Source organism: Protopterus annectens, chromosome 7.part0 (genome assembly GCF_019279795.1).
Source record: "Protopterus annectens isolate FY-2018-M chromosome 7.part0, PAN1.0, whole genome shotgun sequence".
Taxonomy (NCBI): Eukaryota; Metazoa; Chordata; order Ceratodontiformes; family Protopteridae; genus Protopterus; species Protopterus annectens.
The window spans coordinates 290,865,057-290,892,819 of NC_056739.1; the positions used below are offsets into that span (position 1 = coordinate 290,865,057).

General features: G+C 43.2%; 1 protein-coding gene across 1 annotated transcript in view; it reads right to left on the reverse strand.

Annotated features, from left to right (window-relative positions):
* RBBP5 (RB binding protein 5, histone lysine methyltransferase complex subunit) overlaps positions 1-27,763 on the reverse strand; it is a gene marked incomplete in the record, with an annotated part of 565,698 nt that overhangs the window by 393,584 nt on the left and 144,351 nt on the right. The window contains 2 exon segments of the mRNA XM_044076800.1: positions 14,856-14,975; positions 18,360-18,469. Coding sequence (XP_043932735.1) covers positions 14,856-14,975; positions 18,360-18,469 — 230 coding nt within the window.

A 27,763-nucleotide genomic window follows, 5' to 3' on the forward strand; every position in this document is an offset into this window, starting at 1 on the left:
CAAAACAGAGTTGAGATCCCAAGCAGGAATGGGAGGAGATCTACGGGGCCTTAAGTTCTTAGCTCCGCTGAGAAACTGTCTCATGAGCTGGTGGGAAAAGATTGGAGGGTCTGTATTATAATGAGCAGAAATAGCAGAGGCATGTATTTTTATGGAAGAGAAAGAGAGACCCTTATGTAACAGGTCTGTCAGGTAAAGTAAAATCAGAGGAATGTTAGGAATAAGAGGATCTGAATCCTGAGCCTGCATCCAGGAGGAAAATCTTTTCCATTTTCCTGCATAAGATTTTCTAGTGCTAGGACGTCTGGCTTCTAAAATGACATCCATAACCTGCTTGGGTAGGAGAGAATGAATCATAGACCCTGGATTAACCATGCCGCCAGGCTGAGAGTTTTGACATGGGAGTGCAGAACCTGACCCTGGTGTTGGGACAGAAGGTTCGGAGTCTGTGGTAAAACCCAAGGGGGCTCCAAACAAAGGCTTTTCAGTGTTGGGTACCAAAACTGTCGAGGCCAATTTGGGGCCAGCAAGATTATCATCTTGGGCTTGTCCTGTTTGATCTTTAATAACGCCCGTGGAAGAAGAGGTAGAGGCGGGAAGGCATACCCCGAGAGGTTTCTCCAACTGAATGATAGTGCATCCACTTTCCAAGCTAGTTCGTGGAATGTCCTGGTGCAAAAAATCTGTAGTTGATGATTGAGGTGGGATGCAAAGAGGTCTATGTGAGGACATCCCTAGACTGCTGTAATAATCTTGAATATTTCAGTGTCCAGCATCCATTCGTGTGGGTCCGACAGGTTTCTGCTCAGACTGTCTGCCAGGAAGTTTTGCTTCCCTGGTAGAAACTGAGCTTGAAGGTCCAGTTTGCAAGCTAGAGCTGTGTTCCATAGATTCATGGCTAGTCTACAAAGGGGACAGGAATGAGATCCCCCTTGCTTGTTTATGTACCACATAACTGTGGAGTTGTCTGTCCGTATCAGTAGTTGTCCTGGATGTAGAAGATTCCTGAAGGCCAATAGAGCCTTCTGAATGGCTAACATTTCCTTTAAATTGATATGCAGGAGCTTCTGATCCTTTGTCCAAAGGCCCTGCAGACAGTTGCCCTGAAAATGGGCTCCCCATGCATAATCTGAGGTGTCCGTGGTTAGTATCTGAATGGTTGGAGGCAGACTGAAGGGTTTTCCTTTGTTTAGAGTACATGCCTCGGACCACCAAAGGAATTCCTGTTGAAGACAAGGCAGGACAGTAATCTGTATGTCTAAACTGTGGCAATGCTGAGACCATACACTTTTTAGGTACCACTGTATTTTCCTCATATGTAGTCTTGCATATGGTACGAGAAGGATGCAGGAGGCCATGTAACCCAAAGCCTGCAGGAATTTCCTTGCAGATAGCTGAGTTAATGTTGCCAAGGTTTTGAAAGTTGAAGCCAGCTGTAATTGTTTTTCGTATGTCAGAAATGCCATCTGGGTTGTTGTGTTGAGAAGAGCACACAGAAAAGTTATCTGTTGTGAGGGTGTCAAATTTGACTTTTTTATGTTTACAGTGAATCCCAAGGGCTTGAGAAGATTCTGAACAAATTCTAGATGCTGGAGTAAGACATCCTTGCTGTCTGCCTGAATAAGACAGTCGTCCAGATAAGGGTATATTTGAATTCCCTTGAGTCTGCAATAAGCTACTACTGGAGCCAGGCATTTGGTGAAGACCCTGGGCGCAGTAGACAATCCAAAGGGCAGCGCAGAGAATTGATAGTGCCTCGATCCGGCCTTGAACCGGAGGTATTTTCTGCATTCCTGCCTGATGGGAATGTGTAAATATGCCTCCTTTAAATCCAAAGTTACCATCCATGCATTTTTGGTCAGCATTGGAAGTAGCTGCTGTAGAGTAAGCATCTTGAATTTTGGAATCTCGAGAAAAGTGTTCAAGACTGACAGATCCAGAATGGGTCTCCATGAATTTTGCTTTCTGGGGACTAGAAAGAGCCTTGAGTAAAAACCTTGTCCCATCTCTGAAAGTGGGACCAGTTCTATGGCTTTCATAGCCAAGAGAGCTTCCACCTGGTTTAAGGCCTCTCACCATTGATGTTTTGGAAGATCCGGCCATCCGCTTGGTCTTGGTAGGGTATGAAAATGAAATTTGTAACCTCTTGAAACCACATCCAGAACCCACTTGTCTTGGGTTACGAGTCCAATTTAGGTGAAAAAGAGAAAGTTTTCCTCCGAGAGGGGCTTCCAGGCAAGAAGTTCCTGCAGCCCAACAGAGGGAGTCATTGAGTCTGTTTTCTATGAGCTTGCGACCTGTCCTCTTCCTCCCCTAGGGGTGGAAGCAGTCCACTGTCTTGGTCTATAAGAGGCTTGTGTTTGAGGCCTTCCTCGGGAGCGTCTGTATCTACCCCTCTGAGGCCTGTCTGAATTGGGAAAGGACCAATTTTTAGTAGGCCAATTCCTACTAAATCTGGGTGGCTGTACTTGTAAAAAATCTTTAACCGTTTGCATGGATTTTGCCTTGTCCTCCATCTTCTTTATCACCTCTTCAGCTTTAGATCCAAACAAAATATTATGCTGAACAGGAGCATCCAATAATTTAGCTTTTACTTGATCTGGCAAGTTTTGTTCCTTTAATCACACATGCCTTTCTAATGACTGTGCCAGAGGCAGCAGCCCTACAAGAAGCCTCCAAGGCATCAAATCCATAGTATAAACCATGCTTCCCAACTTGTTCAGTGGCATGCATTAAGTCATGTAATTCCTTATCATCTGCACAGGCGGAAATGGAAGATAACTTTTGTTTTAAAACAGACAGAAGAAATTGCTGGTATTTCAGCATATGAAACTGACAGTTTAAAGCCCTAATAGATAAAGTAGCAGAAGTGTACACTTTTTTGCCCCATCTTTCTAAAGATTTGGAATCCTTCTCAGTGGGAATGGGGTTTTTAGCAGAAGTGGCCTTAACCCCCTTAGGACCCTGAGAAATGGTTTCAGGATCAGCAGTAGGATTCTTGTATAAAAACTGGTGGGAATCAGGAACTCTATAATATCTGTCTGGCTTAACAGGAGCTGGAGGAAAAGAGTCAGGAGTTAAGTTAGCCTCCGAAAAAGCATCATCCACAATATCCAAAATAGGAGGAATAGCCAGGGGTCTATGTTGAGGAAGAAGAAGAAAATCCCTAAATCTTTTCTTAGATTCCGAGTACTCCTGTCCTTCCCAGTGAAAATGTTCCCTCATTTCATGCAAAGTTTCCCCAAAAGAGAAATCCTCAGGGGGAGAAGCTGAAGGAATGGATTCCTCAGCATCAGAATCCTCATAAGTAGGGAAAGAATATTCCTGGTCAGAAGAAGAAACTGAAGAAACAGAAGCCTGATCAGAGGAGTCATAATACACTTCCTGCCTTGGTCTTTTATCTGGAGGGGGATGTGAACCCCTAATCATAATAAGTAAGTCTTCAGCCATCTTGAGTAACTGTTTCTGAGACTTGGGTGCCGGATCAGAAGAGGCCTGAGCTGCAGTCTTTGATTTGGAAGGAGTCTTTGCCTTTGTCTTTGGCTTTGCCTTTATTAGAAGCTGAGTAGGCCTGAAAACCCCTTCGGAAGACGGTACCTGCACAGCGGCTCCAGACCCATCCAAAGGAGCATTGTCCAAAGGTCCTGCAACAGAAATATTCAAAGGCCTAGTTGGCTCCTCGTGGGAGTCCGTTTCGGCCATCGGTTCCGAAATGGGCGACGACAGGGGCTGCAAAATTGCCTCACTGATGACGGCCGAACCTGAAGCTGGCTCTGCTTGTACAATATCATCTGATTTGGACCTCGGAGGCCTGTCTTTATCCTTGCGTCATTTGTGAACTCCGGTAGCCGGAACCGTATCAGACGACATTTTGTAATTAAAATGCCTACCGAAGTAATGAAATGCAAAATCGTACCTTTGTTTAATTGTACGTTGATTGAATCTAGCACAAAACCGACAACTAGCTACGTCGTGGTCAGGGCCTAAGCAAGGAATACAGTAAGAATGAAAGTCCTTATGAGGTATTTGCTTCCCACATGAAATACAATTATTAACTTTTTCTGACATCAGACTGGAGCAAGAAAAAGTTTCAACGGGTACTTAGCTTTGAGTAGGAGAAGAAAGTCTTCGGACTGAAGTACGTTTAGAAAAAATTGTCAGGAGTCAGCCGACCGGCACTTGCGAACTGCTATCACCGCACGGCAAAAAAGACTGGAGAACATGGCGTCGGCTGTCAGCTTTGTACTCCTGGCGCTCTGACGTCAGGGAGCATGGCTGAGCAGCCGACGTCAGGGAGCATGGCTGAGCAGCCGACGCCGGACCCAGACTTTGGGATTCTGGCCGACCGACGGCTACCTGCTGGCAGGGGAGAACCCTACAGTCATGACTGCAACAGTGAAACACGAACATCATGTGGGGGAAACAGAGAAATGTAGGTTTTGTAAAACAGTTGCACACCTTGGAGCTAGTTGTGACATACTAATGGCAGGAGGACTGTATACTGAAAGGCATAATAACGTGGCAAGATTGTTGCACTGGGGATTGTGCAAACATTATAATACTGAAGAAATACCTGAAAAATGCTGCAAACATGATCCACAAAACATCATAGAAAATTATGAAGTTTACATCACATGGGATCACCTATTACCAACAGTTCAAAAGACAGATGCGAGAAAACCAGATACAGTGGTCCATGAAAAGAAAACAAAAGTAGCATTAATCACTGAAATTGCTACATCCAGTTACTACAGTGCCTTGTGTCCAGAGAGGCACAAAGTCATAAAATATCAGGATTTGCAGGCAGAAATGAGGGCAATGTGGAAGAAATATACCCAGACATTTCCAATAGTAGCAGGAGCAATGGGTCTTATAAAAAAAGAATTTACAATCATATTTAGATACGTTACTGATACATGTAACGCCATACAAACTGCAGGAGTCGTCATTACAGGGCACATTTCAGGTGCTGCAAAGGGAACTTCTGGCTGACAAAGATTGAAACAATACTAATTTCATGAACTTTAATCATACTTTGACTTAGGAATGGGGTCCATTCCAGTCATGGCATTAGAAACCTAAAAGATTTGGAGAAATTTAAGGGAGAAACCTGCCCCAAGGAAGAAAGGGGATGGTAAAATCCATTATCCCAGAGCCCTTAGAAACTCTCTGCCCAGAAGACAGGACAGGGGAATCAGGGAAAGACAATAATTTATGAGAGTAAAGCTTGGTGGCAGGAAGAGAGACTAGCACTGGAACAGTTTGGATCCTGCAGCTTAAGAAGATGTGATCATGTCATGGAGTCAACAGTGACTTCTTAAATTTGACTGTGAATCCCAGGCTGTGCAATAGAGGCTGGGTAAAATGAAAATCCTGCACTTGCTTTGGGATGGGGCCTGAAGCAAGAGGGCATCCACAGAGGGGAATATCTCAATGCCCCTAAGCCTGCAAAAGGTGTCCACTAGAGCTAGGCATTAGGTGAATACACATGGGGCCGTAGAAAGCCCAAATGGCAAAACACTGAACTGAAAATGTGTGGAAGAAACAGGGAAGCATGAAAAATGTCCTGAACATAGAGTGAACAGAAATATGAAGGTAGGCATCCTTTAGGTCCAGGAAAACTATGAAGGCCTAGAGAAGCAACAGGGGAAACAGCATCTGAAGAGAAAGCATTTGGAAAGAAGCCACTATAAGAAAAGTGTTTAGAACAAAAAACCCAAGACAGGTGTCCAAGACCCTTTTTCCTGGGAAACAGAAATATTCTGCAATGAAACCCTAGACCCCTCTTGGTCTGAGGAACCAGATGAATGTTATTCTGGTCTAACAAACCCTGCAATACTCCTGGAAAATGAGGGAGTTGTTCTGCAGCAGGTTGAGGGACCCCAGAGAAGGATGGAAGGGTTTTCCAGGTCATAAAGAAACCCTGCCTGACAATGGAAGGAATCAAAAGTCTGTGGTGATTTTTTACCAAACAGAGAGACACAGAAAGCCTGAGGGACAAGGGAACCTGGCTGACAGGAAGGGAGAGCAGAAAGTCAGATGGCTGCAGACTTGTCAGGAAAGGACTGCTTTTGGGGTCTAGGTGTTTCAGTAGGCTTGTCAGAAAATACACTCCTAGGAGCCTTCTTAACCTTAGCTGACTATCTACGCAATCTACGCAAAAAGGCAGTCTTAGAAGGGCAGTTCCTCTGAAACTTGGAAATGGCTGAAACAAAAATGTGCTTTATATGTTTCATGACCTTATCCTGATTCTGCAAGGTCTTAACAAGGCTCTGCCACAGCAGTGTCAAAAAGTTTTGGATATCCAGAGGATAATCCAGAAATTTTGATTTAATATCATCTGGCAAGGCTTGATGATGAAGCCATAACAGAGCCACAAGGCAGCAGCCGTAGAGACGGCATCCACTGCATCACAGCTGCACTTTATAGCATGACGGGCAACTTGGGAAGTAGAATTTAGTAACAAAAGAGCTGAGGCCTTACTCTCAGAGTCAGGCAAGTTAGACACAAATTTTCCCAATCGAAGAAAAAACAGACAAAATGTATCTTGTCATATGGGTTTGGTAATTTATAGCCCTAAAGGCTAAAGTAGCAGAAATGCAGACTTTATCAATCCTCTCCATAGCTCTACTATCCTAGTCTGAGGGAAGGAGCTTAGAATAGGGCAACAGTCTAGAAGACTTATCAGTAGACAACGAAATCACTGCTAGATCAGATGAAAGGCATTTGTACAAGAATTTGCAAGCATCCTGCACCTTACAAAACCTGACAGGTTTCTTAGGGCCTGAAGGCTGGGAGACAGGTGCTAGAGAAGCTGCCAAGAAGGTATCCAGAGTAGCCAGCACAGGAGGGACAGCAGAAGGTTTAAGAGAGTCCATTTGTAAAACTCATAATACCTTTTCTGGATGTCAGATACCTGGCAGCAATCCCACTTAAAATGTTCCATCATAAGCAAGACCATGTCTCCAAAGGAGGATCAGGACTGACAGATTCCTCTTCCTCTCGCCCACAGTCTAAAGGAGAAGGCAACTGAGAGAAGTAGACTAAAGAGTCAGCATCAGAGTCAGGGTCCTCATCCAAGGACTCAAGGTCCCTTGCCCTTTTAGGAGTAGAGGATCAAGGGTGGTGCAGAACTCCCCCCCCCCCCCCCAGGAGGATTCAGTGCCATCAACGTATTCAACAAGTCTTGAGTGAAGTCCTGCCATTCCTTTTGTGAATCCCTGGCACCAGATGTTTATTTTTTTGTCTTTTCTTTAATGGGACGTCTGCCTTGACAAAAAGTGGTGGTTCAGACCCTTGCCTGGATTCATTAAGGCAGGGTGGTATACCTCTAGCCATAGTTCATATCTGCATTTCCTTCTGTTTTTTTCAAGAGGCCTTGGACCTGTTCAAGTCTGAGTAACATTTGGGAAGCTTTACTTCTTCTACCCCCCCCCTTCTTTCCTCTGAACTCCTTTGGCCTCTCTCGTAGCTTTCAAGGAATTTACTTACGTAAAATGGGCAATATAGCTCTAATATGGCAAAGTGGATGTCTACTTTATACTGAGAATTTCCTGATGTCCTAAGGGGAAGACATCAACTATGTCAAATGGACAGAGTTCCGAGTTCTTCAAGTTGGGCTGGATGTCCAGAAGCTCAAAAGAAGCTGCAGTAGTCAAGACTACTGTAACAGTATTCTTCTCAGACATCAAATATTATGGTAAGTTCTTACCCAACCGTACATGTGTGTGTGTGTGTGTATGTATGTGTGTGTGTGTGTATGTATACATACATATATATATATATATATGTAGATACACACACACAGGCCGCGGTGGTGCAGCGGTTAGCATTGTCGCCTCACAGCAAGAGGTTCTCTCATTCGATTTTCGGCTGGAGCACCTTCTGTGTGGAGACTGCATGTCCTCCCAGAGGTCGAGTGACGTAAAAGACATGCAGGTAGGTGCGTGCATGAATGAGTGTGCCTTCCTTGAAGGTTGGGCATCAGGCTGGCAATTCGGCACCGTGAAAATCCACTGTCAATCATTAGCAGACCGAAGTTCCTCTGTGGAGACCTGTGTGTGTGTGTGTGTGTGTGTGTGTGTGTGTGTGTGTGTGTGTGTGTGTGTGTGTGTGTGTGTATATATATATATATATATATTTATATATATATATATATATATATATATATATATACACATACATACACACACACATACATAGACACACACATTTATATTTTTATATTTATATATATATATATATATATATATATATATATATATATATATATATATATATATATACACATACACATATACATAGAGAGAGAGCGCGCGTTTGGACCTTGAAACTCTAATATAAGAGAGCCGCAAGGTCTAAGCCTCAAGATGTCGAGGAGACATACTACTTCAAAACTGTCCACAAAACTTGAAGCAGTCACTGCAAATATTCTGTTAAATACAATAGAATGACTGAAAATAAGGCAAAACCAAAGAAAAAAATGCTGATTGCCAAGATAAAAATCTTGTTGGTCTGATTTTCAGGAAGCTGAGACTACAAAAGCAACACTGATGCTAGCCTGCTGGTGCATAAATGACATCTGTTTGTGCTGCAGGCAAACAAGGTTGAGAAACAAGTCTGGTCTACTGAAGGAATGCCTGGGTGGGATAAAGTGAAGTGGTCATTTGTCAGTTCTCCTAATTTGTGATTACATATATGTATATATAGTTCTACATATACACGTGTGTGTGTGTGTGTGTGTGTGTGTGTGTGTGTGTGTGTGTGTGTGTGTGTGTGTGTGTGTGTGTGAGAGAGACAGAGAGTGGGTGCTGTGGGGTGGCAGAATTACCAGCAGCCTGCATGACCCTGGTAAAGATGAGGCATACTGCAAAAGTAGCTTCAGTTAAGTGGGAAGGGGAGTGAAAAGTATACAAGGGACAGTGTGAAGTACATACTACACACACACATGCGATAACAATGCATACTCCCCAGAAAAGAAGCAATAGGGTATGCACGAGGTGAGCTCGGGGGAGAGGGGGCAGACAGAAGCAAGAACCTTGCAGCAGATGGGTGGGGGATGGGCAATATAAAGCAAAAGCATCACTAATTTCCAGTGCTATATTATCTATGTTTTGTCATACTGACCCCCAATAATTTAAATAATTAGAAGTTATGTACTCACCATAACGTTCCATCTGAGTAGGTGTATTCATTTGTCTGCAACCTGTGGGTTATGGATCCGATATCGGATCCGAACCGGCATGGTTTACCAGCTATGGATCCAAGCTCTCAGCTCCTCCCCTCACCCATAATGCCCTGCTCTACCCTCATGACCTCAGATCGAGTTTGCCAAAGCAAGAACACCCTGAAAAGGGTAACACAACATATGCAGGAAACTGAAAGGCCAGGGGATTAGGGCGGGATGGTTGCAGACAAATGAATACACCTACTCAGATGGAACGTTATGGTGAGTACATAACTTCTAAATCTGAAGTAGGAGATTAATTTGTCTGCAACCTGTGGGACAGAGTCCCCAGCTACCTGAATCTTGGGCGGCCATCATGGAAGGATATTCCGGAGCACCGCGGAGCCAAAGGATGCTCTACCCCAAGATGTAGTGGGAAATAAAAGTATGAGATGAAGCCCACGTTGCTGCTGCACAAATATCATCTAGAGGAATCCTAGCCTTAAAGGCTGCCGAGGTAGAGACTGACCGGGTTGAGTGGGCATGTACACCCTCCGGTGCGGGCCTTCCTGAAGCTTGATAAGCCAATAAGATACATTGTGAAATCCAGCGAGATAGTGAGACTTTAGAAATTGGTTTGCCTAAATTAAATTTAGCAAAGGAAATGAACAACTGGTCGGATTGCCTATGACCAGCCGTCCTGTTTAGATAAAATCTAAGTTGCCTGTGAACATCTAAGGAGTGAAGCTTGTATTCACCTTTGTTTTCATATTTAGGAAAGAAGACAGGGAGGTTAATGGATTGATTAATGTTTGCTTCAGAAGCTACTTTAGGAAGAAAGGACGGGTTGGTCCTGAGGTAAACACGGTCCGGATGAAAGACCAAGTAAGGAGGTTTAGCTGATAATGCTTGGAGCTCTGAAACTCTCTTGGCCGAAGTAATGGCTACTAAGAAGGCAGTCTTGAACGACAAGAATTTCAGATCTACCGTAGCCGCCGGTTCGAAGGGGGGGGGGTGGTCAAGGCCTGGAGAACTAAGGAAAGGTCCCAAGGAGGAACCGCTTGTTTTACAGGGGGCCTCAGAAGAAAAGTACCTTTAAGAAAAATTTTACACAACTTGGCCGACATCAGTGGATTGGAGTCATGACCAATGTGATAATGTGAAATTGCCGCAAGTTGTACTTTGACCGTGGAACTGCTGGCACCATCGTTAAAAAGAGTGGTTAAGAAATCAAGCACCAAAGGGAGAGGAACTGTGAAGGGGTTTAGGCCTTGCCGCTCCGCCCACAAGGAAAACCGTTTCCACTTGCTACGGTAGACTTTCCTAGTGGATGGCTTATGAGCTGCCACCAGGATCGCCTTAACAGGGGACGAAATACCGGGAGTCCTGATCAAGAGTGGAACTTGAGCAGCCAAGCGGTCAGCTTCAGGTTGTCCAGGTTCGGAGGAGATAAGCGGGATGGATGAGATATCAGATCCGGAATGGGATCTAGAATCCAAGGAGGATTCACAGAGTGAGACCTTAGAAAGGGGAACCAGATCTGTCGAGGCCAAAACGGAGCAATGAGAATCATTCTGCACCCCAACCGAGAGGCTTTCTGAAGAACTTGGAGCATCAGAGGCAAGGGGGGATAAGCATAAAGAAGACCGGGTGGCCAAGCATGCACCAGAGCGTCTCTTGGGGAACCTCCTGGAGGAGGAATCAGAGCGAAAAAACTGTCGCACTTGGTGTTTGAGGGAGAGGCAAAAAGATCGCAAGAAGGAGTTCCCCACCGTGCGAATATGCGTTCCGCTACTTGAGTGTTGAGAGACCACTCGTAAGGGGTGAGAATGGTGCGACTGAGCTTGTCCGCCAGGATGTTGGACCGACCCGGAATGTGCGCTGCTATGAGAAAGCGGTTGGTGGAGATTGCCCATTCCCAAACTCTCATGGCTTCTCGACAAAGAGGGTAAGACCTGGTTCCTCCTTGCTTGTTGATATACCAGACAACCGACATGTTGTCCGACTGAATCGCAATTGTTCCCAAGGGAAGAAAGGCCTGAAGTGCTAGCAAAGCTAAGAGCACTGCTCTCATCTCTAGAACGTTGATATGCAGTAAGGTCTCTGAATCGTTCCACGTGCCTTGGACGGTCCGGCCTGCAATGCCCCCCACCCAAGGCGGGAGGCGTCCGTGGTCACCGTGGCGAGAGGGGGAGAAGCACAAAATGGGCGGCCTCCATGGAGATCTGGAGAGTGAAGCCACCACAGGAGGGACCGCTTGCAAGCCTTGCTGATCGCAATGGGATGATGCATAGGAAGAGCAAGATACGACCACTGTACTAGGAGTGTCCACTGGAGGATGCGCATATTGAACCTGGCGAGAGGAAGAAGTGCTATAGCAGACGCCATGGACCCTAGAGCCCTCAGGACCAACTCCGCCGAACTGAGCTTGAGTGGAGAATGGCCCGCACCTGGAGTTGCAGATTTTGAACTCTGTCCGCAGTGAGGAAGGCTTTTAAACTCCTTGTGTCTAACCTGGCACCTATAAAATCTATGAACTGCGTGGGTGCTAGGTTGGATTTTTGTGTTTATAGTGATGCCCAGACGGGGAGCAAGATGGAGAAAGGAGTCTCGCCAATAGTAGTAGATGCCTTGTTGGGCGGTAAGGAGCCAGTCGTCCAGGTAGGAAAGACCTATACCCCTGAAGCCTCAGGTGGGCCGCTACCACTGCTAATACTTTGGTGAACACCCTGGGGCTGTGGTGAGACCAAAGGGAAGGACCCGAACTGGTAGTGACTGGCTCCCAGCGAAGCGGAGAAACCTCCTGGAGCCTGTCCATTAGTATATGGTAGTACGCATCCTTGAGGTCTATGGAGCACATCCAGTGATTTTCTCCCAGAAGGGGGAGAATAGACTGCAGAGTGACCATTCGGAACTTCTCCTTGGGAACTGCCAGGTTCAAGAGAGAAAGGTCTAAAATTGGTCTTAGATCCCCCGTCTTTTCTGGCACTAAAAAGAACCTGGAGTAGAACTCTGATCCGATCTGGTCTGGGGGGACGGGCTGGATGGCTCTTTTCTTTAGCAGATGGCCAATTTCTGCCAAAGCGGCCTCCCATTGACCGGGTGGAACGTCGGGGAGGGACTTCACGTCTTCCCGTCCTTCTCGCTCTGGGTCAAAGTGTCGCGAACAGTTTTGCCAAAGAGGGCAGAACCATCGAAGGGGGTGTTCGCAAATGACGCTTTGAAGGGCTCTGAGAAATCGCAATGACGGAGCCAGGCCTGACGTCTAGTAACTAGACCTGCCCCTGCGGCTCTAGCGGCGCCTTCCGTAGCATGGGAGAGTAGCCGCATAGAGGTACTGGTAATGGACCTGAGAGTGGCCATGCGGGTGGAGTGCAGCACTTTGTCCTCCTCCGACATGGACTCTGGGGGGGGGGGTGCAGCGTATACTTTAATAAGATCGCGCTGCATCCTAGTCACATGTGCCAGATAGTTCAGCGCCCTTACCGAGAAGGTCGCTGAACTAAACATCCGCTTCCCCAAGCAGTCCATCATCCGAGACTCCTTGCTCGGGGGATGGACTGAGGGACTCTCCTGAGCAAGTTCCCTCTTGGTGGCCGCCGTCAACATGGCATCTACCGGAGGCCCCTTACTCCAATGGGCACGGTCAACCAGGGGACTGAGGATCCGGTCGGGCCTTTTAGGGATTGGCTCCACGGTGTCCGGTTCCTTCCACGCCCTGGTGGTAATGAGGTCCACCAGGGGGTCGGCAGGAGGGGACACCCAAGAGGTAGACGGGCCCGCTTCAAATGCCTCCAAGAACACGGACTCGTCCGAGGAAGACTTGGGGGCCGACCACCCCTTATGCGGAGCATTTCCATGATGTCTCCAAATGAGACATCCTCGGGGTGACCGTGGGGAGCCTTCCTTCCTCCAAATCCGTGTCTTCCGTGAGAGACTCGGGGAGTCAATGTGCCTCCTTTGCACGATGCTTGCGAGGAACATCCTCTGGGGGCTGTCAGAGGACTCCTCGAACAGTAACCTGTTCCAGGGGAACAGCTTGGGGCACAGGAGCGGGCTGTCCCAAGGGCCGGATGGTGGAAGCCTGACCCAGTGCAGAGGGAGCGGGACGGAGCCGAACAAGTGCCGGGGTCCGGAGACCCTCAACAGGGCCCTCTCCACTACATCAAAAGCCGAAGGGGAGCCGACTCGACCAAAGGATCCGACAATCGGCTCCCCTCGGATCTGAAGAGTGGATCGGAGCCGGCGCAAGCACTCTGATCCGGGGACAGTGCGCTCCGACACAGACGGGCGCCGAAGGAGCACTGATCCCCAGATCCGGCTCGGATCCAGGCTCCGAGAGGTCGGATCCGATGCACTCGAGGGCAGGGTCGGATCCGGTACCAAGTACTATCGGCGCCGACCCACCCCGGCCCGGCTGCTCGGCTCAACTGCTCCAACCCGGTAGCGGGTCGGAGAAGGAGCAATTGGCTTGAAAAGGGGTTGAGCTCCCCAGAGGGGAGGCAAGAGCACTCCCATCTGCATCTGGGCCTGGATGAACCTTCTCATCATCCGTCCAGATCAGCGATAGGCTATAAGTTGATCTCGGCGAGGCTACCGAGGTAGGCCTTGAGTGCCTCCTCGATAGCCTCGACGGAGATCGGGTCTCCTCCTCCTCAGGTCCCGTGAAAACACGCTGGAGACCGGAGCCGAGGAGGGGAGAGCCAGCGGACAAGGAGGCCGGGGGAGAAGCCCGCTTGGCTGGCGGGGCCGAAGCAGAGGTCTCGGCCCGCCGCTTATGGTGCTTCTCCCTCCGGTCCTTCTTCCCAGCTTCCCTCTCCTCCGAACCACTACAGGGAGGTTGAGTCCCAGGAGGAGGAGGGGAGCCGAGAGGGACAACCGTGGTAACGGTTACCCGGCGAGCGGAGGCCGGAGCCGAGTCTGGCGGCAAAAGACCCGCCAAGACAAGCTTGGACCTCCGCTCCTTCAATGCCCTGGGTTGAACCCTGCACAAATGGAACATCCAGATGTGAGGTGTTCAACCCCCAGGCATCTAACACACCGAGTGTGGCCATCAGCTGGGGAAAGCTTATGGCCACACTCGGAGCACTTTGAAAATACAGCTTTGGGCTGCTCAGACATCCCAAAAGCAAACAAAGTTACTTAAACTAGTTAAAGTAAAGTAACAAAAACCACTCAACAGGCCCAAACACACACTACGCTACCAGCGAGGGGAGGGAAAGTAAAATTAAATTTTAAAAGACTAAGAGTATAATACTATAAGAGGGAAACCTACACTTTCACACAACTTTCACACAAAAACTGTCAAAATTAAGCACTTTAAGACTAGAAATTTCACTTAGCTGGAGAGCTGGAAAAACACAATCTGGTCACCATGCGCGGCAAACGAGATCTGAGGTCATGAGGGTAGAGCAGGGCATTATGGGTGAGGAGAGGAGCTGAGAGCTTGGATCCATAGCTGGTAAACCATGCCGGTTCGGATCCGATATCGGATCCATAACCCACAGGTTGCAGACAAATGAATCTCCTACTTCAGATCTCAATTTAACATGCACAAACCAAATAAGGAACAGAAGTTCAAGTAACAAATACACACTACGAAGACCTCATTTCAGTCTCCCCAAATATATAAATACATACAAGTCTCATTTTCCTCCCCTAGCTTTTATTATGTATTTGCATAAATTACCTGTTCACTAAGTCCTGTAGCTTTTGCATGGGTTCTGGTTCGCCATCACGCCCACATGTTAGAATTTCTCTCCCATCGTACACTCTTATAATTCTGTCTGCTGTGTTAATTAGAAAGCAGCTGAAAGAAAAGTACAATTTAAACAAAAATATCTTGCATTCATATCTAAACACAAGACTTTTATTTAAAACTAAAACTCACAAACCAGACTTCAAATCAGATCACTTTCACTAAATATCCACCTTCTCCTACCTTGATGGGTAAACATAGGACTTAACCTTACACATACCAAAACATAACTCTATCTCATTCATGTCATGTTCCTTCTATGCCATTCAATGACAAATATAAGAATCTTCCTAACTGTGCACAATTGGAACTCAGAAAACACCAGTTCTGTGCACATTACAGAAAGTCGAATCCCTTCTTAAGAATTTTCAGAGTCAAACTCAAAAGTAAGTTTTCCTGAAGAGGAATTTACTTGATTTAATGTACTCTGGCAATATAAAAATTCACAAAATCAGGCCAAAACACAAAGAAAAAAATGAAATAATGAGTGAATGAAACAAAGAAGAAAAAATCCTCTTCTAAATTATTCTAAATACATAAAACAAGAACCAATTGTAATGTGCAGAGCACAATAATCACTGCACTTGTCTAACAGCAATTAAAGAGTGACATCTATTGGTAAAGCATAAAAATTACAACACAGTTTAGAAAAACACAAGTTGACAAACCAGTCAGCTAAATTAGATGTATATATGAAACTTCAAATAAATATCATGATCACCAAATACCATACATAACAAAACACTAATGACTACACCTTATACAGAGAGAAAACACACATTATGCTGGAGAAAGACCCCAGACAAACGTTATTACAATAGTCAAGTATAGAGGCCTCTGTTTAAACATCAGATAAAGACTATTTGTTGGCATTAGCAGTTTAAAAAGCAATACATTTTTCTCCCTCGTATGTTTTTTTTGCTTACATTCAGCCATCCACCATCTGCTGCATTCTAATGACCATCTTCAATGTTCACAGCAAGGTTAAGATGTGATAGCAGTATCCCAATAAAGCACTAATTTGACTGCTAAGCACACTTCACCCCTTTGACCTACTCTTAAATTTGTATATGACGTGCAATGATGTTAGCAAAATATTTTAATGCAATTACTTGACTGCAGCACAGGTACAAAAGATCCATGACAAGGAAGCTGGCTTAGGCACATCTAATCTCTTCACATGGCTAAATGACTCAGGGGATGGAAGTACAGTACAGCTGTACCCAATATGCAACCAACACATAAGCAAGCAATCACAGCTCAGGGACCGATTATTATTCACATCAATGTTCATGGAAATATGTTTGCCAATTTTGATGTTCTCTCACAGAGTTATACAACTTATTCAGCACTAAGAAGGCAAGGACAGAGTCTAGATGGTCAAAATACACCACCCCTTCTTGATCATCATCAGAAAGCAACTTTACATGAATAACTATTAGTACAGAAAAGAGCATTTATAAAGTGGATTTATATTTATTGATATTAACAACACAAAAGTTCCACAAACTGAAGATGAGCCACACCAATAACTAAGTAAATGAATCTCAGTATCAGAATTCCCTGGTCTTTCGAATGTGCTGCACCACATATACTGCCTTACATGTCCACCTAACAAAGTATTAGAACTGCACAAAGTCAGCTCAACAGCACATGCTGGTGTTTGGAAAAAAAATGTTTAGAATCAGACTGATTTTATCAAAGATATATAACCACTAACGTCTGTTAATTATATAAAAAAAAAGGTTCACTGCATTTTTCTGTGATGTCCTTATATGGCTACAACAGTTACTTCAGTGACTACATGCAATCCCACCACATGATAATGCTTAAAAAGAACACTGACAGTCATTCTATCACTGTGGTAAAAGCAATAACTAGGCTTATCACATTCTTTTCACATGACATCTCTGATTTGGGTAGCAGTTTCATTTAGAAAGCATGAAAAATGGTAAATACCATGACATTTTAGGAAAGAAAATGCTTTTTTTTCCCTTAAAGACTATAAAAACTGAAGTAGCTGAAATACTTAAATTAACAATACTGTGACTTTATTTTTTTTAGTGAAAATATATAATTTACAGATGCAGAAAATACCTGACCAATAATACTAAAACTATTACGGCCAGAACCCACCTTCTCTCAACACTACTGTATGCGTGTCCCATATTTACTAACCTTAACAAATTAGACCTAGCCAAGCTTGACACCTGCTACAATAAGATAACACAATTTGCTACAGACTCCAGTTTTAGAACACACCACTGCCAGGCTCTTAAAGAACCATCTTGGCTATAATTACCCAATCAACTCGCCCTCAACCAACTGACCATGGCCCATCATATATTCTATGAAACTGAAAAGACACCAGCTCTCAAAGACCTTCTAAATCCACACATACGTCGACGCCTATTAAGATCCACTAACAAAGCACTAATCGAAGTAAACTGAAGCAGCAATAGCTCAGGTGACTCCCTATATTCCTGCTATGCTGCAAAAATGTGGAATGCCTTGCCCATTAATCTAAGAGCCACAACTAATAACCAAAACTTCAAACACCTTCTTAAATCCCACCTTCCTGGTTAACCCTTTCACAACAAAATTTTTCTTCTCCTATGTTTTCTCCGCATACGTAATGTAGTCCAATCTTTTTAGCAAACTCAAGACCAAACTATATCCCCAGCCCCACAGTGAGCATTCTGCATTTACTAATCTCAGATTTGAGTCTTTTCATCCTACAAAGTGATTACTACTCAAAAACTCAAGATGTATGACCTTCAAAAATACACTGTAAAGTTCTCCAATGTGTATTAACTTTTGTTTGTAATTCTTCTGTAACTGCTTCATCACTGTACCAACTTGAATTTGTCATTGCAACACGCAATTATAGAAAGAGTAACAATAATGAACTAAACACTGTAATTTAGTTTTGATTTTTTTTCACTAACTGTGTGACATTCCTCTAATGTACAAAATTATATCTAATTTGGATAGATTTGTTAAGGAACTGTGTGATATTCCTCTATTCTGTACTAACTAAATTGTCTATGTATTACTTAATTGTACTAATGCTGGAGCTTTTCTCCCCGGGCTTCCACAGAAAATGGGCAGCCTGCCCAGTCAGACTTTCCCAGTAAACAAATGTAAAATAAATAAGTAAAAATAGTTGAGTGTGGGGGCCATACTGCAGTACTTCAAGTTCTGTATTAAAAAAAATACCTCACACTAGATATATGAAATAGTGACATCCCCATTAATGACCTGAGAATATGGGACAGGACAGCTTGGTTCCACTAATACAATTTCCAGTTATGGTGTAACTCATGAAATTGGTTATTTTATCTAGTAAGAGCCACATCAAGTTAAAGACAAAGCAAGTACATTTATCCACAAAGTCGTACTTAAATATATGCATAGTTATTGGTCCTTACTCACCTGCCTTTCCTAGCAAACTCAATGGATTTAATAGCTGTTGTATTGCTAGTCCCCGTTGTTACTCTGAAGGAGGCCACCAACTCTTGTGTGTCTGTCTTCAGTACTAAAATCTATTCAAAAGAAGAAGACAATGGATAATATTCCAAGCAGTCATGTAACAAAATTAAAATCTCTATCCATATAATCATCCCTGCATGTTACAGTTTCATAAGGTCAGCATTTATTAATGTGAAACTGCCTATTGTGTTCCAGAGGACAGGCAGCCATACGTCTATAGGGAATTATAGAAGAAAGGTTCAGTTATTCAAAAAATTAGCACTTTTACTGAACACCCCAACAAGCATATCCCAATAGAAAAAAAGTCCATTTGATTAACTATTGTTGAGTGGACAAACTTTCTATTAAGATACACTAAAAAAAATCTTCAACTATTTTAAGAGGGATGGAGCAAAATGCGAGAAAAAAATCAGGGCACACTGCAAAAATCTGAACAGTTAAAAGGTACAGTTCTGCTAACATTGAACACTGCAGTGCTTTTAACCTTCTCTCTCAACTGTCCAAACTTTAACATAATGATTTCACATTCCTTATATATTTGCCTGTCCCTTGTTACTCCAGTAATGCTGCCACACTTTCTCAATGTATAAATAATTTAAGAAAAAAAAAAGGGCAGAGGCAATCCAACTTCAGTATACTCTCTTCTCTGCTAGCTCCCTAGCACTGTACTGATGTACTCTTCAACCATGCGGGCATATGTACCATACACATGCATAGTACATCAGTAAATCAGGAAGCCAGTAGAACAGCACTAAAGTGCAATTATACAAAAGCATTGTTTAAGAAAAGTAAACACTTTCTTTCTTAATGTCATTGTAGAACAGCAATAACCCACTCCAAGATGGGGTATTTATTGCAGGATTAACCCACTGTTGGTGTGGTGTAATCATGAGGCCTTCATCCTTGTGATTAAACCACACCAACCGTTGGTAAATCCTGTGATATCCACAGCCAGTACTGGGTTATGGCTAAAATACCCTACTAAATCCATCACACTCAATCCACTGAAACCATCCATGTCACTGTACGCACATCCAACTTTGCTGTGCAAGACTAAACACTGTTACAAACTTCTAAGCATTAAAGAATGCACAGTTGTAGTTAAGTGAGGTATGGACAAACCAAAATAAACACTTCGCTGAGATCTGCCAAGAGCTTGTGCCACCTGCCTTCTAATGATGTTGGAATGACCAGTACAAAAGGGGATTCTCATTCTCACATTGCGAGTTGTGCCTCATCTCGTACAGAAAATTACCTAATCATATGCGCTCAATGCCTTTAAATTGTGCAGAAAATCATCTGCAGTTTCTTCCTGAATTTCTAAGTAAAGAAGCACAGACAAACAAACACTGTGCAAGTTATTCACTCCATACAGCAGAAACGCACCATCATGAACACAGGACCCTTGCCTTGGAATTTATTTAGTCTACATCTCTGTCCACAATTAGAGGCTAGTGTGTCCTACTGCAAGGTTACTCAAGTCTTCAGCCAACACAACCTTGAACGCACCACTAGAACACAACAACAAAGCAGTGACTCTGGTTTTAAGGTCCCCAGCTAAAGAGTTGCACAGCTTTCCTTACCAAATTATGACCCAGGATGCACAAAGTGGGACTGCTGTACAACATCAGAATTGCACACATATGCATTTGTAGGAGCAGGGACAAACAACAGTCATACTAAACCACCTAAGATTCTCCTGTTGTTAAGACTAAGTTATACACCACTGTGGCTGACTCATATTCCCACATTAACAAAATGTTGTCCCACTGCCATTGACTTGCTATACAAATTTGTTGTTTTTTAAATCTAACTAATCCTCAAGACACTGAACTGTACCCAAACTTTACTGAAGGCTTACTGACAAATATGAAATATCCATACTTGACAAACTTATTTGAAATGTACATCAGCAGATATATATGCTGCTGTGTGAAAGCATGTCTCTCTCTTTACAATGAAACTATGATGTTTTCCTATTGCTCAGACTAAGTCACATTATATGTGTTGTGGCATACATCCCTGGCACACGTTTTCACTCGTACATCTATTCATTTGTTTTTGATTTTATTATGACATTCTGTGACAACTGATATACCACTAGAAATTCACTTTATCGTGCATTTCCACTGCACACCTTAGCGTGCTTTGAAGCACACTATTTTATCTCAACACATCTGACAATATATAGGGGTGCATATAGGGGGCTGTTGCTGCAAGCGCTAGCTACTGGAGGAGGACGATCAGTAGGTGCCAAAAGTGTGGGAATGTAGCACTAGTATTGATTTATGAAGCCACAAAGGTATTACGGCATCATAAATGAAGTCATGGCTGAAACACAAAAACACTTTATGTGTGACAGTATGGTAACAACTGTAGCAAGTTGCCTGTAACATTTTTTGCAAACAGCTTGTTACAGCAGAGCATAAGAGCTTTTTTTTTGCCCCTCAACTCCAAGTTGATAGGGGCACCGGTTTGGGAAACTGCACAGGGCACCAGAAGACCTAGCTAAAGTTTACAGGTGTTTTTCTTCCACTGTTCTCTATGTACTCTGCTATGTACTTTGCTTTTCTACTTTTGAATCCTCTATACATTTGTAGGTGCGCTCCTAAGAGGTAGCTGAGTAGAGATGAGCTGAGCCACTACCATCAAGGGAAGCAATTCAAATTCTTAAAAGCGCAAATGAGAACTAGGGTTGCCACCTTTTCAAATCTCAAAATGGGACATTTTTGTAGAAATGTGAGATTTTGCAGGACAAAACATACCCATGGCCAGTACAAAGGACAAAACTTCACTTTTTTGCTAAAATAAAAGCTTATTTTTATAGCATTTGAGTTGCTTATGCTATGTCATATAAAATGTATGTGTTCCAGTCACAGAATAACTGTTTTATGCAACTATTAAAGAAAACTTGAGAAATATATTTGGTCTTAAAATTGCGGGACATTTGCCATTTTTTAGGTTTTTTTCACAGGACACAACTGCCCAAAGTGAGACTGTCCCTTGCAAAGAAGGACAGGTGGTAACCCTAATGAGAACCTCACAAAGATATAGAAGAAACAAATGACACTGAGTTCATTGGTCTGACCTTCTCTAATTTTCAAACCATGGTGAGTAGACAGAATTACTCAACATCAAAGGTACAGCTTTTCTAAAAAGAACAGATTAACTCAACTTTTACTGTAGTGTTTTATCACAAAGTACTTCACAAAACATATGACATTTAAACAAGTAAACACATAAAGGCTAAGAATAAACAGCTGAAGTACATAATAAAATAAATGTCAACACACAAGTGAAACAATAACTATTAAGGTAATATACAAAGTATTTTGGTAACAGCAGTAGTAAAACACAAATTCAGATGAATATTAAATAAACATCAAAAACGCAATACCTCAATCAAAGTGAAAATGCTGCAAATAAAAATCTCATTACAGAATGAAGCATATTATTACACAATTTAGTTTCAATATCAAATTCTAAAGAATAATCAAAAAGAAAGTAAATAGAAACGGGAAGTTCTTAAACAGCCAGATGCCACTAGGCAAGGTTGTCTCTCTCCTTTAAGGAGAAATGCTGAGGGTGACAGATTTGTAAAAAAAAAAAAAAAAAAAAAAAGTTAGCCACGAACAACGTGCCTAAAACAGTCTCAGTTTGTTTGTTTGTGTCTTTCGGCTTTTCCCAGTTAGGGGTCGCCACAGCGGAACTCCGGTCCGCTAATGATTGGTAGTTGATTTTTACGTGCCGAGTTACCAGCCCTGACGCACAACCTTCAACGAAGGTACACCCATTCACGCACATTTCCACGCAGAAGACGCTCTAGCTGAGAATCAAACCGGACAGCGTCTTACTGTGAGGCGACAACGCTACAGTCTCAGTTACGTTTCAATATTCACTTGCATTAGGTGTAGGACTGCATAAAAAATTACTTTGATTTATTACAACACAGCAGCGGCTAAGTAACAGAGACGGATAAAGGGGTAGAGAAAGTACGAAGGTAAGGTACCATGACACTAGATGCTAATATTGTCATGGTTACTGTGTAGGAAACTCAACCGTAAGGTAAGGTCTAATGTCAAGCATTACTTTCACAGTTGAACACCCTTCATCCATGGGTGAGAAGATATCACCGTACTTTGGGCATCTTCGCACACCTGGTATATACAATTGGCAATAGCCCAGGCACTAAACCCCAAAAACGTATACAGTAGTGGATGCTGTACACCTAGTACATTGGGATCTAAACTTTTCCTTAAAAAAAAACAACAAAAAAAAAAACTGCAGTGTGCTAACCATTTGAAGAGTCTGCTATGACAGATAGCCCTAGTTCTCAACAAAATGGACAAATAATTCCTCTGATCTCTTCATGTCTTGGTTTTGTCAAGACAAGGCCTTAGCTGTCCATGAACATTTGACAAGTTTAAGCTTCTTCCCCTTTTTTTCAGGGTGAAAGGAAGAAAACCTATGGTTGGATAGCTTGTCAGTGGGCAAATTCCGTACACACCTTACACACGAAGGAGGAGTTGCTGAACTCCACCGGTGGAGAAAAAGGGATAACCGCCTGACTAGAACTTAGGTAAGCCAAGATTAGATGGCAGCTTAGGAGCTTGATGGCTCAGCTGGAAGGATATGCATATGTCCAGCCTGGTGGGGTGGGTCCAAGCAGCTAAGGGACAGATTGCTGCAAGAGGGCAAAAATTATGTGGAACAGATGGAGGCCAGTACAGTGATAACATGAACATGGTCACCTAGGCTAGTAATGGTAGTCCTTGTTAGTCACAGGAAAGGGCATAAGTGGGCTGACATAAGAATACAGTCAATCCTTATGGTAACACAGATGCCCATATCACCATGCAAGAACAGGAGGGAGTAAGGCTTCCATACAAGCTAAAGTCACACTTTTGGAATTTCAGTGTGAACACCAAACTCACCAGTGTGTACCTGGATGACAGTCTCTTAGCCTGTTCATACTAAGAATTAACAGGTTTAAAGACATGCATCTGGAGCGTTTCTCCCCAGGCCTCGGCTGAAAATGGGCTCTGTCCCAGTCGGACTTTCCAAGTAAACAAATGTTAAATAAATAAGTAAAGGTTCAAGTCTGCTAGTGGCTGCTTCAATAGTTAGCAGAGGAAGAAAACGTGCTAAACGAAATGGAGAGGTTATCACTGCATACAGTCAGCCTATCTTGGGGGAACATTAAGTTAATGTTCTTTGAACATAAAACACTGAAATTCCTATAACCTGGAAGAGGTGACTGCAGCATGCAATGTTTTCCATGTCAAGAATTTTAGGGTTACAAATACTGTTGGTTAAAAAAGTAGCAAGGTAGTTTCCAGGCTTGGGAAAAATTCCAACTCGGAAGCTTGAAAAGAAGAATGCCTTTTAGAAACTATCTCACTGGCAAGATGGATGCCAATCGGGAATGACGGGTTCAAATGGCATGCAGGCCAACACAGCAGAAAAGTGTATAACCATGGCCTGAATCAAACAGTTTGGAGAGATACTGGAGAACCACAGCATATGCTCAAGTTTAGGGTGCTAGTTTCTCCTTTAGTATCAGTAGGAAAATCTTTTCCACTTTGATAGCTACAATTTCCTGGTATCTGGCCTCTTAAGTCTCCCCTACAATCTTCATGAAGTCCTTAGAAGAAAACATTTTCCAAACAGCTGGGTTCGGAGCAATCAGACTGGGATGGTATCAGGGACTCCCCTACATTGCACCAGGATGTTAACATGCTAAGGCAGCAGGAAAGGTTTCTCTCTTGGCATCGGAATAAGGAGAAATAACCAATGCAGTTTTAGTCAGACATGGACTATGACCAGTTTTTCTGGCCTCTACACCTGGATGATATGGATTGCCCTAGGGAAGAAGGGTTTTGGATAGAAAACATACAGAAATAAACACATTCAGTTCAGGAAGAAGGCATTCACTGCCCAACACAGTTTGTGAGGTGCTCAGAATGTTTTCAGAGGCTCATAGGTAAGTACTAGGCTAGCTACCCTTGAAAGCCATTTTAACTCATTCACTCCAATGGAGCTCAGGAAGTTTGCACTGTAACCTCAAATGGGTGCAGCCTAAGCCTTGTGACAGAATCAAATTATGTCCTCTCATTTCAGACATGTGTTCACATCTCTGAAACTATAGGGGTTATGAAAGTATAAATGGCAAACCCTTCAGCGCAAACTATTTTTACAATGGTAGTATTCTTTAGGTTCTAGGTCTTAAACTGAATTTTATAACACACAGTAAACACAATAACTATTATGTCTGTAACATTTTGTAAACAACTTGCAATATCTCAGCAACAACTAAAGCTACACACATACTGTCAAGCAGCATTTTAATTATCTAGCTGAGAGCTTTTATATGAGACTACGGGGTTCTGTCGGTGTTACTTGGTTGTTGCAATATTTAGAAAAATGTCAAAATTATACCTATATAAATTAATATAATGAAAAAAGTCAATATCTCTACCTGCAGTAGACAGAGGTCAAACATTAATGCAGTTGAGTTTGCCACTGTGTAAGCTTTAAGATGAAATCTTTTAAAACCTATACATAGCATGGTTTTGGAATTATTGACGCAAATATGAACACGTAATATTTGACGCCTTGAGGCATCAATAGGAGTTAACTGCAGATGCACCTGGAGGTGTCACTAGCATATAATGAGTGAAGCCTAGCCAATTTCCCTTTTTGTGTTCAAATTAACTTATCCCACTTCGTTACAGTTTGACGTTACCCATCTCATGGTCCATAACTATACATATTGCCTCTTTGGTATTTGCTTTTACTTCAGAAAAGTAGATGCAAAACAGGAGAAGTCCCAGCACAGAACCCTGGGGGACTCCACTGGTGACTGGTCTCTTTGTGGAGGTAACTTCCCCTATTTTGATTTCCTGTGTCCTATCTGTGAACCAGCTGGCAATCCAACTGTTGCCATAGGGTTTATTCCCAGTTCATTTTGCTTTTCTACTAAACCCAAGTGGGGAATTGTTTCAAAAGCTTTGGCCAAGTTGATTTATGTTGTGTATACCATTTTGCCTTCATCCATTGCTTTGGTGATCTTCTCAAAAAAATCCACCAGTTTGAGTAGGCACAACCTGCCCTTGATGAATCAAAATAGAAATAGGTCAAACGGGTCCAGTGTTTCAAGGTTCCATATGTCTTGACTGATTAGTTTTTTTTCCAACTGACTGTTAGTCAGAGAATCAAGAAGGTCTTTACCTGGGATGCGACGTATTACTATTAGAACTAGGAACATCTCCCTGTGCAGCTTCCATTTGTGTAGACCCAGAGAGTTCCTGATCAACTCACCTGCCATCCCATTTTCTGTTTTGGTATACAAGTAGGTCTCACGGACAAGTCTGATTCCAAGTCCTTGTTCTAGGCCTGCATGGCTACACTGCAAAAACAATATGAATGTGTGTCATCCTGTTTATTTACATACCACTGTATCACTACTATCACCACTAACATTCAGGATCCAGACATCTTGGATGACCACCATCATCTCCTTGACATAAGTGTGTAGTCTTTGCTATCTGGGGTACAGTTGATCTGCACTTTGAGGCACAGAGTGCGTGTTACTCAGGCTAGCTAGGATGCATCTGTGACATGGGTGTGACTGGCCATTGGTTGCCTGATTGGCACACCATTTCTTTTCAGCTGTTATACTCATCACATAAGTGCTGTCCTGAAAGATTGTAGCAAAGAGATGTTAACTTCCAGTGGTTGGCTCTGGTGGTTTCAAGTGTTCCCAAGGAACCTATGTGTTTTCCTTATGTGTAACATGGCCAAAAAAAATCAATATGGTGGATGTCATGAGACCCAAAATGTTTGACAATTAGTCTGGGTTTCAATTACATAGTCTAGATAAGAGCAGTCAGCGACTCCACCTTCTGCTGTGAACAGCAGCCCCGTTGGTGTTGGCATCTACAACTGTCCTCAGGAACACTCTTCTAGCCTGGACACAAGCTGGATTTCCATTCACAGATTCTTAGACAGTCCAAGGCAATTGAATCTTATGACCATTTACTCCTTGCCAGTATCCTCCCTCCTCCTTTCTCCAGGAGGGCCATACCAGTCAATCCCAGAATACATTTATGGATTCACTGAAGGCAAAACTCAAGACTGCATAGGGAGTATAGATTACAGTCTACATCACTCTGCATCTCCTCATGAGGCTGGGCCTAAAGCAGTAAGCTGACCAAGTAGGGGAAGATACAGAAGTCCTTGGCTCTGCGGTGAGCTACCTTAGGGATCAGACATTTTGTGAAAACTCTGACCAGTGTTTCTATACCAGCCAGCAAGGAAAGAAACTTACAATGGTGAAGCCATTCCTCCAACCCACTGGGAACCACTAATAATGTCAGCTGTAAATGAGAATGTAGTGGACAACATCACTGAGACCCTGAGTACACGAAGCACCTAAGGACTTAGGACAGAAGTAGGGCCTATAGTATCAACATTTTGAGCTTTGGAACTCTCAGAAATTGTACTATAGAAAAATCCTGAATTTCTAGGGATGAAGACGAGCCTCAAGTAAAACCCTCTGTTCTGCTGTCCAGGGTGGATGTTCTCTATTCTACATAGGGTCAGCATTTCTGTTACAATGAAACGTAGTTATTTCCCAGTCCACTTACTGACTGTTTGAGACGTCTCAAAAAGGACTTGGTATCCTTTGGCAATAACTTGAGGAATCTGTCTGAAATTAAGCTTAACTACTGCAGGTAACATCAGGACAAGTGATGCTCAATCTCAAACACCAGATGGGACAGTCTGCAGGGGAAGGTTCAGGGCTGCAGCAGCTTTTGGGGAGACTGGACAGGGAAGGGTCTTGTGCAAGTCACAGCTTATTAAGTTTGTTTGACAATCTTTGTTGCTTTTTTTTGCCATCCATGTTTAACTTTTTACTTCTAAAGAATTTTACTATTGTAGCTTGAACAGGTATGCTTTGTCTTCAGAAGTAATAATGTTAATATGTTTTTAATAAATGTATAAAGGGAAAAAAAAAGACAGAGCCAACACTTGTTCACATATAGGTAGTTCAGGGACTACAAAGTCCCTTACATGAGAAAAGGTTTCAGCCAGAAGTCCAAAACAAAATGCCCTCAGATCTCTGCGGCTGAATGCCTCTCTCAGAGCATTATTTATCTACAATTCTTCTGCAAAAACACTCACAAATGAAATGAACACCAAAATACAGCTTGGCCACCACTGTAGGAAACGGACACCAAAACTTAAGAGCTTTCGTTCTATTTAATGAAATTAGAACTTCCTCAAAAACAAAAACACCCTTTTAAATACAAATATATAATCATGTGACATTCTTGACCAATAGC